Genomic DNA, 15,274 nt, shown 5'->3' on the forward strand with positions numbered 1-15,274 from the left:
CATGGTGCATTATCTCTCCTCCAACTTTCCATGACTTTTGATTTGGTTAACCATACCATCCTCCTCCACTACCTCTCCTCAATGGTTCACTTCTGTGGTACCATCCTTGTAGGGTTCCATTCCTACCTATTCCAATGCAACAAACACATCTCTAGCAATCACTTTTCCTGCTGTGCCTGCATGGTCAACTCCAGTATACCCCAAGGTTGCACTCTTGCCCCCCTCCTATTTCTCATCTATATACTGCCTCACTGTGACAATATTTGTAAGCATGGGGTCAGTTTCCAAGTGTATGCCAATGATACCCAGCTTTATGACTCCACCATCACTTTCAAATTCATAACGATTGCCTGAGTAACATCAAGTCATGGATCAGCCAGTATTTTTGGAGCTCAATATTGACAAGACTGAAGGAATCTTGTTTGGCACCCACCACAAAATTCGTACCTTAGCCCCTGATCCCATCCTCCTTCCTGAATGCCTGCCTTTGTTTAACCTAACAATGCACAACATTAGTGTCCTTTTCAACCCTGAGCTGAGCCTAAACACTCACACACAGTCCATCACCAAGACCGCCTACCTCCACTTCCGAAATATAACCCATCAATACTTCACCTTCATTGCTGTTGAAACCCTTATCTGCACCTTTTGACGCTTCCAAGCTCGACTTTTCCAACGTCCTCTTTACCAGTCTCCCAGCTCCATCCTATGTAAAGTACAAATCATCCACAAGATCAGATTGCTGTTATCTATTTATTATCTCGGGATAGTAAACTATTCAACTTTCACTTTTGGGTTTGGATGTTATTGGGCTCTTGAACATAAGAACATAAGAAATTGGAGCAGGAGTAGGCCATATGGCCCCTTGAGCCTGCTCCGCCATTCAATAAGATCATGGCTGATCATCTACCTCAACTCCACTTTCCCGCCCTATCCCCATAATCCCTTGATTCCCTTAGTGTCCAAAAATCTATCGATTGCAGCCTTGAATATACTCAATGACTGAGCACCCACAGCTCGCCAGGGTAAAGAATTCCAAAGATTCATAACCCTTTGAGTGAAGAAATTTTTCCTCATCTCAGTCCAAATGGCTGACCACTTATCCTGAGACTATGACCCCTAGTTCTAGACTCTCCAGTCAGGGGAAACAGCCTCTCAGCATCTACCCTGTCAAGCCCTCTTAGAATTTTATACGTTTCAATGAGATCACTTCTCACTTTTCCAAACTCCAGAGAATATAGGCCCATTCCACTCAATCTCTCCTCATAGGACAACCCTCTCATCCCAGGAATCAATCTAGTGAACCTTCGTTGCACCCCCTCTAAGGCAAGTATATCCTTCCTCAGGTAAGGAGACCAAAACTGTACAGAGTACTCCAGGTGTAGTCTCACCAAAGCCCTATATAATTGCAGCAAGACTTCCTTACTCTCATACTGCAACTCCCTTGCAGTAAAGGCCAACATACCGTTTTCTTTCTTAATTGCTTGCTCTACCTGCATGTTAACTTTCTGTGATCCATGTACAAGGACACCCAAATCCCTCTGAATACCAACATTTACTAGTCTCTCACCTTTTAAAAAATAATCTGCTTTTCTATTCTTTCTACCAAAGTGGATAATTTCACATTTCCCCACATTATACTCCATCTGCCACCTTCTTGCACAATCACTTAACCCGTCTATATCCCTTTGCAGCCTCTTTGCGTCCTCCTCACAGCTTACTTTCCCACTTAGCTTTGTATTGTCAGCAAGCTTGGATACATTACACTCTGTCCCCTCATCTGAGTCATTGATATAGATTGTAAATAGCTGAGGCCCAAGCACTGATCCTTGCGGCACCCCACTAGTTACAGCCTGCCAACCTGAGAATAACCTGTTTATTCCTACTCACTGTTTTCTGTCCATCAACCAATCCTCAATCCATGCTAATATATTACCCCCAATTGAAGAAATGTATTGTAAATTATGTTGGGAGTGCAGTGGGTAATGATTTATGTTTAAAGCACTGATCAAATAGCCATAACTTTATGAATAAATCCTCATTCAATTACAGCAATTTAAAGTTTGTTGTATTTGTTAACCTTTAGAACTGTCAGTCATCTATGTGGGTATGGCAAAGGTCACAGGAGTCAGTCGTATTGCAGCCCATGATCCGAGTCACACCCACATATTTGAAAACTTTTGTGTTTCTTTTAAGGAGCATTTTGGACATATCAAGATGAGGGATTTTAAAAAATCTTTGCATTATGACTTTGAAATTTTATTCAATACATAAACGTCATTTCATAACTAGTAAATATTGAGAATTTATCACCATTTCTCCCCAAGAATTTAACTTATATAAAATCTTCCACCTAGTAACCAATTCACATTATTGACAATAGGATTCCATTGCTGGAAAATGGAATAATTTCACATTTTTCCAGTCAATAATTATCACCAAGCACTCCCAGGTACATCATGGGCTACCTGTGCATCGTCACAACGCAGTTCTCCCTTATTATGACTGCCCTTTTCTGGTATATCTATTTTTGGGTCTATTTTTCCTATATATATGAGAGTGGTAACACAAAATGTATGGAAACAGTAAAAGGCTTTTTTGGTGTACTCTTACTCATTTGTATACAGGAAAATTATTCTCCTAAGGTTATGTCAGATGCTTTATTTACTGTTGTTTCTCATTGGTGCTATCCAAATTCTTCTGTTGTCGAATGTCTCTGTTTTGTTCGTGAAAATGTGAGTGATGTCAATAGTAGGGAATCATACACTTTTCATTGAGCATTTCCAATACCAGATCTGGTATAGCCAGATGCAGAGCATTGGGTGAGCTGCCTATCAATAGTGCTAGTATCGCTGGCAGCCCACCTATTTAATGATAACGAGGGCCATAACCAATCTCGGCTCCCAATTGCGCATACATAATTGGATGCGTGTTGATTCTGGGCCTGGAAATGGGCCAAATGAGTTTCTGTCGTATGAAACCCACCACCACCTGCTCCTTTGATACCCTCCTGACACAGTTCCTGACTATTGAACTATCCCTTCACAGTCCAGTGCTCACTGACATTGTTTACAGCTCCTTAGGAACAGATTTTCCACCTTTTAAAACTGACAAGCCTTATAAAACATAATTTCAACCCTTCCGTCCTCTCCAACTACCACCTATCTCTGACTTCCCCTTCCTCTCTAAGGTTCTGGAATGTATCGTTGCCACCCAACTCTGTTCACCTTTTCCACCACTCCCTGTTTAAATCCCTTCAGTCTGGCTTTCCTCTTAAAACTACCCTGTTCAAAGTGGCCAATGGCCAATCGTTTATTGTGAACTTTAGCAGCATGTACAGGCAAATAATGCAAACATAGTGACAGAGTAATGTTTTGGGCAGAAGATGACCAATGGTCCATCTAACTTACCTTGGAAAACCACATTCATCCCAGGGTAGACAATCTTCCCTAATAACTCAGTTCAGGAGTCAATCTAGTAGCCCTCCTCTTGACTCCCTCCAAAAACTCTGTAATACAGAGACCAAACCTAAACAGTACTCCAGATGGTGCCTTCTCCGAGGCCAAGCATAGCTTCACCTCCTTAAATATCTAAGTCATGCGTTTATCTACACATCCAAACATTTTATTTGCTTTCTTCACTGTCTGCAGGCACTGAACCAACAGTTTTAAGACCCATCCACCAAACCCTGCAGATCTCTTTCCTGTTCTGTTACTTCAAGTTTGTTGCCATTTACTAGTAGCTTCATCTACATTATAACAGTGACTACACTTCAAAAAGTACTTAATTGACTATAAAGTACTTTAGAGCATCGTGAGGTTGTGAAAGGCGCTATATAAATACACGTCTTTTTTTCTTTACCTAATCTCAGGACTTTGCACTTATTTGTGTTGATCACCATCTGCCCCCTTTGCCCAGTGACCTAGCCTGACCAGATTCCTTTAGATGAGCACGCATTGATCAATATTCTATCCACTAAGTCATTTGTAAAAATTTTAACAACAACCCCAAGACTGACCCCTGTGGGGCTTCATTGACAACCAGTTTCCACTCTGTGACACCTCTCCACTTGCTAATTCAGCAGAGACTGGTAGTCAAACCCAGAACGTTTTGTCCTGAATGGTTTAATGCTTCATGATGCGATGCATTTAACCACTAAGCTATTGAGGCCATTTTGAAAAGTGCGTTGATGTAGAATTAAATAATAAATTATGGACCACTTCATTGAATGCAATCATAACAAATGCATAATATTGTATACCAAATAAAATCTTTCCGTGTAATTCAGATCTTGTAAACTGTTTAAACCTGTAACCCATTAGTATTTTAATATCTTATGTCCCTCTAGATATAACTCATCACCTCATGTATCCATTTTGTAGACAGGGAGGGCTTCTAACCTGAGGCTAAGAGTGCTTTAAGTCTTGATTTTAAACTTATATTTTTGCTACTTTAACAGGCAGGTACTAGAAAATGTTCAAGAATTGAGTGATTTTGCACAGAACTGCACAATGTCTATATAATATCCGTCAGCAGTATACATCTGTGCTCATGGATTAAGAGTTGAAAAGCTTGTATGTTTTGACAAGGAGGAGCTCCTAGCTGAGCCATTCCTTGGAATATGGGTTCACGGAAGCACCAGCCACTTACGGAAGTCCATTTCCAGCACCTGTACATATCAAGGTCCACTTTCCAGTCTTTCTATTTTTGCCTCAGTTTGGATTGTGGGAGCAATTTTTATATTGTGGATTTATGTAACTCGGTCCCCAAGGGCCTAGTGGGTAAAGGCTTTACCTGGTACAGTACCAACCTATGTAGTCTCAAAAATTCTGGGTTCAATGCTTGATCAGTGCTGAATAGTTGATGTCAGGCGAGTAGTTTGGGCACGTGGGCAGATGTTGAGTAAGAGCAGGATTAGGTTTGGTCATGATAATGTCAACAGCCAAAAAGCTTGTTGGCACTCACTATCCAGACTGGCACATGAAAGATGGCCTTTTGGGCAGGGTAATGGAGCAGCCTTGCTGGCCATTTGGAACTTTACACTGCCAAGAGTCAGTCCCTTCAGGGTAGGAAGGGATGAAAATTAAGGGGGAAAAAAACTTAAGGTGAACTCTGCTTACTTTTGCCACTTAATTAATTTTTGTTGGAAGGAATTCCATTTCGAGTTATTACCCTCCTGATGAAATGATGCTAAAAATAATTTCCATTTTTATTAAAGTAGGTTCACCTAATTACCTTGACCAGTGTGAGACAGATGTCGGGTATTATCTAGAATAATTGTATTAGTTTTTGCATCAGAAACCCAAGACAATTAAATCCTGTGACTAATTTAGGTTTAAATTGAATCTTGTTCCTTTTGTATCTCTTAATACTCTGGTTGCTGTAAACTCTGTGGCATAGCTTTGTTGGCCTATATAGCCTAGATTTTAAAAGTAGCTACATTCAAACAAGTATCGATTTTTTTACGACGCTACTCTGATTAAAAAAAGTGTGCAAGGTTTTTTAAGCAAATTTAGCAGAACTTTATGAATAATCAAAGCCACTGCAGGTGTAAGTCATTGTTTGGAATGCAAGGTGGCGTGAGCTCAAGCAATATTAAAGGATCCCTTTACTTCTGTTAACAACCCTCTACACATATAAATGTGTTGTAGGTATAGATTGTTTTGAGTACAGTGTTGGTTTAGTGGCTGATTTTTCCTATATTCTCGTGACCAATAATTTTGTCCTATATCTCGCAGTCCAGTTTGTCATTGAAAATGTTGATTTCAGCATTCATAATAGGCTTGTCACCAAAGTTGAAGCCCATGGGATAAAAGTGGCAGTGGCAGCATGGATACAAAATTGGCAAAGTAACAGGAAACAGAGTAGTGGTGAACGGTTGTTTTTCAGACTGGAGGGCAGTATAGAGTGGTGTTCCCCAGGGATCGGTACCAGGACCATTGTATTTCTTGATATATATTAATGACTTGGACTTGGGTGTACAGGGCACAATTTCAAAGTTTGCAGATGACACAAAACTTGGAAGTGTAGTGAACTGTGAGGAGGATAGTGATAGACTTCAAGAGGATATAGACAGGTTGGTGGCATGGGTGGATACATGGCAGGTGAAATTTAACGCAGAAAACTGTGAAGTAATACATTTTGGTAGGAAGAACGAGGAGAGGCAATATAAACGAAAGGGTACAATTCTAAAAGTGGTGCAGGAACAGAGAGATCTGGGGGTGTATGTGCACAAATCACCGAAGGTGGCAGGGCAGGTTGAGAAAGCGGGAAAAAAGCATATAGGATCCTGGGCTTTATAAATAGAGGCATAGAGTGCAAAAACAAGGAAGTTATGATGAACCTTTATAAAACACTGGTTCGGCCACAACTGGAGTATTGTGTACAGTTCTGGGCACCGTAATTTAGGAAAGATGTGAAGGCCTCTGAGAGGGTGGAGAAGAGATTTACTAGAATGATTCCAGGGATGAGGGACTTCAGTTATGTGGATAGACTGGAGAAGTTGGGGTTGTTCTCCTTAGAGCAGAGAAGGTTGAGAGGAGATTTGATATTCAAAATCATGTACGGTCTAGACAGAATAGATAGAGAGAAACTGTTCCCATTGACGGAAGGGTCAAGAACTGGAAGACAGATTTATGGTGATTGGCAAAAGAACCAAAGGCGACATGAGGAAAAACTTATTTACACAGCAAGTGATTATGATCTGTAATGCACTGCCTGAGGGGGTGATGGAGGCAGATTCAATTTGACTTTCAAAAGGGAACTGGATAAGTACTTGAAGGGAAAACATTTGCAGGGCTACAGGGATAAGGCAGCGGAGTGGGACTAGCTGGATTGCTCTTGCATAGACTCGATGGGCCGAATGGCCTCCTTCCGTGCTGTAACCATTCTATGATTTACTGGATAGAACACAGTCCATTCCCCTCAATGACCTTGGTTTCAATCCAAATCAGACAGATAGGACAAACAAAAATCCTTTATCTGGCAGCTGTCAAGAATCCTAGATGATATGATTTTGGCCAGTCACAAGTTGACAGATCGAACTCCAGAAGGGTGTACACGTGGCTGTTTGGGCAATGGAATATCATATGTAGGTGCAAAAAGTGAGTGTGCTTTTCCTACTGAGATTTAAGGTGAAGTATCAAGGGCAGTGTGGTGGAATAGCACACCAGTGCACAGCACCACAGGTTCTGGGATGCAGGTTTAATTCATTCTTCTTCTGTCGCATTGAAGTGCTATTTGGAGGTCAGAAGGTAGGTGTTAAATCAGAGGCAACGAGGGCAGTAGTTTTATGAATTAAAAAAGAAAAGTTGCAAATGCTGGAGATCTAAAATAAAAACAGAAAATGCTGGAAATACACTGCAGGTTAGTCAGCATTTGCAAAGAGAAAAGACAAGTTACGGTGTTTTGAGTGTGTGCCCTTCATTAGAACAGTATTTGTAATAAAATGCTGATTTTTGAAGCTTCTGCCATCAGAATCAAATGCATTGGCAGTCATTGTATGGTGTAAATGAAGTGTGGGATTCCTGATTTTTAAACATGACTTGGATGGGGGTGGGGGGGGGGATTTCTAGTAAAATGGACTAATTTGTAGTTACTGCATTCAGCCCAAATCCAGAAATGAATATAAATTTTGCCACTAGTATTGCGCTTATAACATACAATTGCCAATAGGGCAGTATAAAACTGTCAGTGTGGGCTGGCCTTGGTGCAAGTTAGGCCATTTGCAGGAGGCCTTTTCATTTACTGAATAATGTTTCCTAATTTTTTCTGCCAATTTTCTACTTTGCCTTTCTCTTCTGAAGGTGCTTGCCGCATTCGGTACTATTTGAACATTTTGCCGCAGAAGATCTGGGTATATTGAAGTGTTACTTTTAAGTTAAATTGAGTTCACAAAGGATTTAAATTCACTTTGCATCCAGAGCTAGGGCTGGGGGAGTTATATATTCAAGGCAAGCCAGACAGGCAAGGAGACTCCGTACAGACCTGTTGGGCTAAGAGGACCCTATTCATTTTGAAAGCAGTAGGGTATAGTTGTAATGGCTTCCACACAGGGGGCATGGGGCCAGTTTCATTTGTGCTGTACTGGCCAACCCCTGGTAAGGGAAGTGGTTGGCGGTCAAGACCCCAACTCCCTGTCCAGAGAGGGGACAAAAGAACAGGGAAACACATGTTCTGGGACAGTTGGTAAGATCCACTGAGAGAGGACCTGGACCAGTCTATCTTAAGAAGAGAGCCAACCAGGCTCAGAGAACTTGGTCTCAGTCGGTGACCAAAAGAAAGTAGTACTTAGCCCACCGAAAGGGACAGTGTGGCATTTTAAAAAATATTTTCTGTACTGAGTAGGGACTGTATTAAATTAAAGAAAGGTGGGCCTTGCTCTGTACATTCACTTGCTGACTGTAAACTAAATGAACTTAATGATTTACATCTGGCCTCATCTCACTAAAGTGTTAATCAGTCTGCTTTTCGGAAGATGGGAGAAACGCACATGGGGGTAAATGTGAGATTCACTATATCCAGCTCGTATAATAAGGGAGTCTCATTATTACACTTGGGGTCACACTATATTATACCTAGATATTGGGCAGAATGAGGAAACTTATCATAAGGGGCGTGAGGTCCACTAACAGGAGTGACCATTGATGAGAGAATATCGAGAGTAGACCCAAAATTTGTAACAGTCCTCTTGATGGGATATGATCGCACAGGTGGCAATCAGCCTCTGGTACCTAACTCAAGTGGCCATTCTTCATATGTGTTGAGGGATCACTCCAGCTGAGTTAGATCCTGTCCTCATCCAGTGTATACATCCATGCACCTCCAGTAGGCATCACTGGATAGCAATCAGAAGTGGGAACCCTAGCCAATATTCTTCTCCCTAACACAGGGTTGCTGAGACCAATTGTAGTCACCCCTGCCCCACCCCAGTTGACATCAGCTAACAGTATAGACGAGAATGAAGTATACTTTAACTTGACTTTTAACAAAGAATTTTAAAACTCTGGTAGCTGTGTGGCATATGCCATTTACTTTACAGGTTGCAGTGTTGGCACATCAGAGTAACCCTGTAATGTAAGTGAGCTTGTAGAAGCACCAAAATCCTCATCTAGAGGTTGTTTTACTTGGTGAACATAGCAGCAAAGTTAATAGTTTCCCTGGGTAGCACTTGCATCTTGGGCTGTGGCCAGACGTATGCATTTTAGCCTTTCTGGCCTCTGGACCTCTCCCTGACTTCAACATAGGTCCCAGTCAGATTGACATAATTACATTTGCTATTTCTGAGCAACTGCACACACACAAATTGCAGAAGCACTGTTGTTCTGTTGCTGCTGAATTTACTCCACAGTGTAAATGGGGCAATTCAGTAGCAAAAGAGTATATTTTGGAACCACTTCCATTGGAAACTAATATAAATGGGATATCAGTTTTTAACAATTAAAAGGGGGTAACTGGCTAATCACCTCTTTTAGTGGGAAGAAATATTTCCGATTGGAAGCTAAGTAAGCAGAGCTCTGTGTCTGTGTTTTAGCTGTGCTGTCTCCTGCTCCACAGTAGTGTCAATGGGCAGTGTAACTGCAGCTTGCTGCTTGCATTGCTGCTGAAATGCTGCTAATGTTGCACGAGTAGATGTAGAATAAGTACAGTATTTAACAGCTGGACTGTACTTTAGGTCAGAGCTGAACATTTCTCTGATTTAAGACAGAATAAACAGAGGAGGGCAGGAGTGTTCACATTGTATATTTGGACTGTTTGCCTTGCAGTTTGAACATTCAGCTCTAGGTGCAGCATTCACTGCACTAAGAGATAGAAGAATACTCCTGAATTGCACCAGACAAAAACATCTTTATAGTGTACCCGTTGTGTACTAAGTGTCCTTTACAGCTTTATAAAAATGCAGTTTTTTTTACTTTTTTATCCCAGTTTCCTCTCCTTCTCCCTCTTCTGAAGACGATAAATCATGCTAGGTTTCAATTCCATGGACAGTGGCAGCCGTTCTTCACACTTGAGCCCAGACAGTGAGTGCTGACAGATTACTCGACCATTGCCAAGTGTGATCCTGCCCTTACCTTTACGTGTACTTTCCAGCAGAGTACCTCTGGCCACAGCCCAATGCTAATGAGACCCAGCCCTCAAAATGGACCAGACCTCTCGTCAGAACTGCTGGTCAGCAGGACAGGCTGGTGCGTTCCGTCAGCCAGCCACCCGAGGTTCACTGGGGGATAAATCCACCCCATAAGGTGCCAGGATTCGCTGAGATTGGCAGACGTGATGAGTTCTAGAGCCTGAAGATTGCTGAAAGTTTGGGTAGTGATTACTGCGGCTGGGAAGAAGTTTTTGAAGTGATATTTTGGGCATTGAGCCCAGACAGCCTTGGACTTACTATCGACTGCTTATGGGAGTGAGAGATCACCAGGATATTTTGATGTCTCCTCCTACAGACTCCCACCCCCCACACAAGGAGAGCTTCTCAGGAGCAGGTATGGCATTCCTCTGGGCATACCTTTGTATACCATAATAACAGAGGAGGAGAAGGAGCAGGAAAGGAGAGTGAGGCAGCATTTAAGAAGAATGCACCCATAATATATTACCCCCACCCACCAAAGAATATAGAGGCAACACAGGTCCTATGAAGACTTCAGTGAGGACATGCTTATTAGAAGGATGTGCTTTACTAAAGAGGCAATAGGGGAGCTATGCCAGCTATTGCATGACAGTGTGCATCCATGATATCTGACTGCGCAGCTGTCTGTGGATATGAAGGTCACACTTTATGGCACTGGCTCATTCCAAGCAAGCTCTGTAATATCAGCCATGGTGTTGTTCGGGCGTGCATTTCTTAGGTTGTTGTTTTCATATCTTCACGATATTCTCTTGGAGAACAGTGCGAAGTAGTGGAAAGACTTGCAGGCTGATTAACAGCCAGACAGGCCGTGACATAAACGCTCCTTCCGTAGCCATAACCATTTTTTTGCCGGCCGATAGGGTGGTTACTCATCTATGAGTGAAGGGTTTTATTGGCTCCCACAACCCATGTGATGGGGGGGGGTGGGGGCCACCAACACCCACCTGACGCAAGTATCCAGATGGATGTCGACCCAGAATTCAGAGCCGGAGCTCCGGTCTCTACTTGCTGGGAATGGGGTTTAAACCCTGCACCTTCCGACTCAGGCAGGAATGCTACCACTAAGCCAAAGACTCGCCCCATTCATCAGGTGACTGGGAATTCAATCAGTTTGGCATCACGGCAAGGCAGCAATGAAACAGGGCCATCTAGATTTATTGGGTTGCTGGCCTTCCCAAAGTTCAGGGGGCAATAGATGGCACCCATGTTGTTTTGCTAGCTCCTACTGTTAACTTCCTCAACGTTTTCAACTTCCCCACTCCCTGTATTTCTAGACAGTGTGTGACAACATGACTTGTGGGTAACAAGGTGAACCCCCTGCTCCCATGGATAATGACCCCACTAAGAGTTGTATAAACAGAAGCAGACAAGCGCTACAATGAACTACATGTCCCTACCAGAGTGGTCATTAGGAGGACGATCAGGATCTTAAACTTTTACTGCTGTGACAGGTCAGGAGGGGTTCTGCAATATGCTGCAGCTTGTAGTTTTTGCCTAGTTGTAGCCAGCTGTGCCCTGCATGACATCTCCATCTAAAAAGGCCTGGAAATGGACACTGTTGGGGAAGAGGCCGTAGCTGATTTGGAGGCAGAAGTACATGGAGGAGAGCCTAGGAACATAGGAACAGGAGTTGGCCATTTAACCCCTCGAGCCTGTTCCGCCATTCATTGAGATCCTGGCTGATCTGTGACCTAACTCCCTATACCTGCCTTAGCCCCATATCCCTTAATAACTTTGGTTAACAAAAATCTATCAATCTCAGATTTAAAATTAACAGTTGAGCTAGCATCATTTGCCGTTTGCAGAAGAGTTCCAAACTTCTACCACCCTTTGCGTGTAGAAGTGTTTCCTAACTTCACTCCTGAAAGTCCTGGCTCTAATTTTTAAGCTATGTCCCCTAGTCCTAGACTCCCCAACCAGCAGAAATAGTTTCTCTCTATCTACCCTATCAGTTTCCCTTAGTATCTTGAAAACTTCGATCAAATCACCCCTTAATCTTCTAAATTCCAGGGAATACTACCCTAGTTTGTGTAATCTCTCCTCGTAATTTAACCCTTGGAGTCCAGGTATCATTCTAGTTAACCTACGCTGCACTCCCTCCAAGGCCAGTATATCTTTCCTAAGGTGCGGTGCCCAGAACGGATCACAGTACTCCAGGTGTAGTCTAACCAGGGCTTTGTATAGCTGTAGCATGACTTCTACCCCCTTGTATTTTAGTCTTCTAGATATAAAGGCTAGCATTCCATTAGCCTTTTTGATTATTTTCTGTACCTGTCCATGACATTTTAATGATCTACGTACAAGGACCCCTAAGTCTCTTTGGACCTCCACTGTTTCGAGCTTTTCACCATTTAGAAAGTATTCTGATCTATCCTTTTTAGGTCCAAAGTGGATGACCTCATACTTGCCTACATTGAAATTCATTTGCCACAGTTTTGCCAATTCATTTAATCTATTAATATTTCTCTGTAATTTTATGTTTCCATCTACACAGCATCAGGCTGACTGTCACTGAAAGCCCACTCATTGACTGCTGCAAGTGGCATCAGGTCACAATTGATCAAGACTGAGATCGATAGATTTTTTTTTTGTTGGGTAAGGGGATATGGAGCTAAGTCAGATAAATGGAGCTGAGGAACAGATCAGCCATGATCTAATTGAATGACGCAGCGGGCTCGAGAGGCTGAATGGCCTCCTCCTGTTCCTATGTTCCTGTCACTGAAGTCTCCTAATCTGTGTAACAGCCTATCTTTACCACTCTCTCCCATCTTCAAATAAAGGATAATTCCTTTAATCTAGTGCACACCCTAGAACATCTTTACACGTAGGACCACTTTGCCACCATATGACCATGCCTGTCAGGGGGGCAATTAAAGGTCGGGGAGGAGGATCGGAGGTTGGGGCGCATGACTCCAATCCTCCCCCCAGTCTCCGATCCTCCCCTCCACCCCCCACTGGACTCCTATCTCTTCCCTGGTCTCCTATTGACTTTCTGATTTTCGGCCTGCGATCTCCACCCCCCCCTCCCCCCCACCCAGGCCTCCGATCTTCCAACCCCTGGCTTCACTTACCTGAGGGCCACTGTGACGCTAGCAGCGGCCTGATCTTGGTACACTCTTCGCCGGCTGGCTGTTCACACCACGTGGCCATTCAAACTATAATTATTACTTTAATTTTTTTTACCAAAGTGTGCCACCTCGCATACTGATACTGAATCCCACCTGCCACTTTATTGCTAATCCCACCATTTTATTAATACTCCCTTGCAGCTCCCTTTGGTCATCAGAATTATTTATTATGCTTCCTATTGTAGTATTGTCGGCAAATGTGGACACTATTCCCTCTAGCCCTATATCCAAATGATATCGGGGATGCCCCCTCCAGTGCCCTGCCTCTGTGGGCACTCTGCACCAGCTTCTCCTGCAGGAAGATTGAGAGAATTAAGTAAAGGCAACCAATTTAGGGCTGTGGCCCAACTGGCATTGGAAAGCTGAAAAAAGAGATCTGATGGTATCAACTTGTTAAAATAGAGGAAGGGGCTTTAAATGTCTGCAAGCAAGTAATGGCTGTTAGATCCTGTTAATGTCCCCCCACCTTAACTAGAGCGCAGTTAATTGTGCAGCTCATAATTTTAAGACTGTTGGTGCCTAGGGGTTCCCAAGGAAGAAAAGGAAGTGGCCTGTGTGTTATCATGCCTGCTCTCATCAGGGTATTGATTATCAGATAAGTTTAGAAACTTTCTGCACGGTGGAGATGTAGGCCTAGAAATTCGATTACACAGCGCCCGTTTTTCGGAACCCAATATGGCGACCATTGGGCGCACGCTCATTCCGCGTCGTACCACGTACCATATTGATTAGGGTGCCCTGTAGTCGTCCAAGACTCCACCTGAAACTGGCGTCAGGCCCATTGCTTATGCAAATCGGGGGCCTAATGCCTGTTTCAGGCCTCTTTCTGAAATCCATATGCGACTGACCACAGTATGGCCAGCGTCTCAGCGGGTTAATTTCGCTCCCCCCTGTTCCCAGGGTCACATGATGAAATGTAAATCATGCAAATGGAGGGAGAGGCCTAGTAGAAGTCTCTTTCTTCAATTTACCCTGATGGCTTACCTGCTGATAGCCTCAGTCTCAGGCTCCTGTGGTCCCTCTAGTTTTTTTCCCCACCTCTTCTTGTGCTGCAGTGACAGTCCCACTGTAGCAATGCCTGGAAATTTCTGGGGGCCACTGGCAAGAATCCCACCAGGAGCCCGTCATGATACTTGGCTGGGATTATAAGTGGTATCAGGGCGGCAGGTAGAAGTCCAGTCCTGGCCCTATAGTGGTGGGAAAAGGAAGGGTGACACATGAATGATGGCCAGTTGGGTGAGATACTGGAGGATAACCAATAACCGTGGAATTGTACTCCATCAATGAATTAAAAGAGGAAGGGAAGGGAGAAAATAGGCAGAGAAAGAAGTAGCTAGAAATACTTTTTTGTTTATTTCATCTTTTTGTAGAGGATCAAGTTTTTGTAAATTCTTGGCTTTGTTAATTACATCCGTGGCTGTGCTTTTGATTCCACTTGTTGGGTGTGAATTGATAAAATTAGCAACTACTTCCCATCTTGTATTAATTCCTTTGTTAGGGTGCATCAGATTACAAGTAGTACATTTTAGCATGTTAAGTGGAGAGGATCAGCACAGGGGGGTGAAGGGGCTGTGGAATTCACATTAGCTTCATACACTGGGGACTTCCCATTACAGCACGGGCAGGGGGGAGGGGGTTGTAGCAATTTTTATTGCTATTTAAACAAGCTGATTTGCAGCTGAGAACAGTTTTACATTCTCAAATTTAACCTGCAGGTTTGGGCTTGATAGATATATATATTAAACACAGACAAGTGGATGAGCAACATTGACATCACTTGCACTGGACCATAACTGAAAAACACTTTCAGCTACAGATAATGTGATTTTTTTTTTTGGATTTTAAATTCCACACCAGGTTTGCAGTCTTGACTGTGACATTGGGGAATGGTGCAAAGTGAATATCAGGTGGTTCACTAGAGGAAAATAAGAAAAATTAAAGGGCGCAGCACTCCAAGGAATTCTCACCAGCAGCACAGTGGAGTTGGTAAAGGCTTGGGGGCAAGCCACCTGCCCACAGT

At 43.1% G+C, this 15,274-nt stretch overlaps 1 protein-coding gene across 8 annotated transcripts in view; it reads left to right on the forward strand.

Annotated features, from left to right (window-relative positions):
- zgc:154075 (uncharacterized protein LOC556929 homolog) overlaps positions 1-15,274 on the forward strand; it is a 179,494-nt gene that overhangs the window by 9,662 nt on the left and 154,558 nt on the right. Inside the window, exon 1 of one of the 8 annotated variants that reach the window (XM_067970181.1) lies at positions 10,382-10,481. The exons of the other annotated variants lie outside the window; for them this stretch is intronic. Coding sequence (XP_067826282.1) covers positions 10,397-10,481 — 85 coding nt within the window. The 5' untranslated portion in view covers positions 10,382-10,396. Of the gene's footprint in view, positions 1-10,381; positions 10,482-15,274 lie in introns of those variants that run through there. 8 annotated transcript variants of the gene reach the window in all.

This window comes from Heptranchias perlo, chromosome 32 (assembly GCF_035084215.1).
Source record: "Heptranchias perlo isolate sHepPer1 chromosome 32, sHepPer1.hap1, whole genome shotgun sequence".
Classification (NCBI taxonomy): Eukaryota; Metazoa; Chordata; class Chondrichthyes; order Hexanchiformes; family Hexanchidae; genus Heptranchias; species Heptranchias perlo.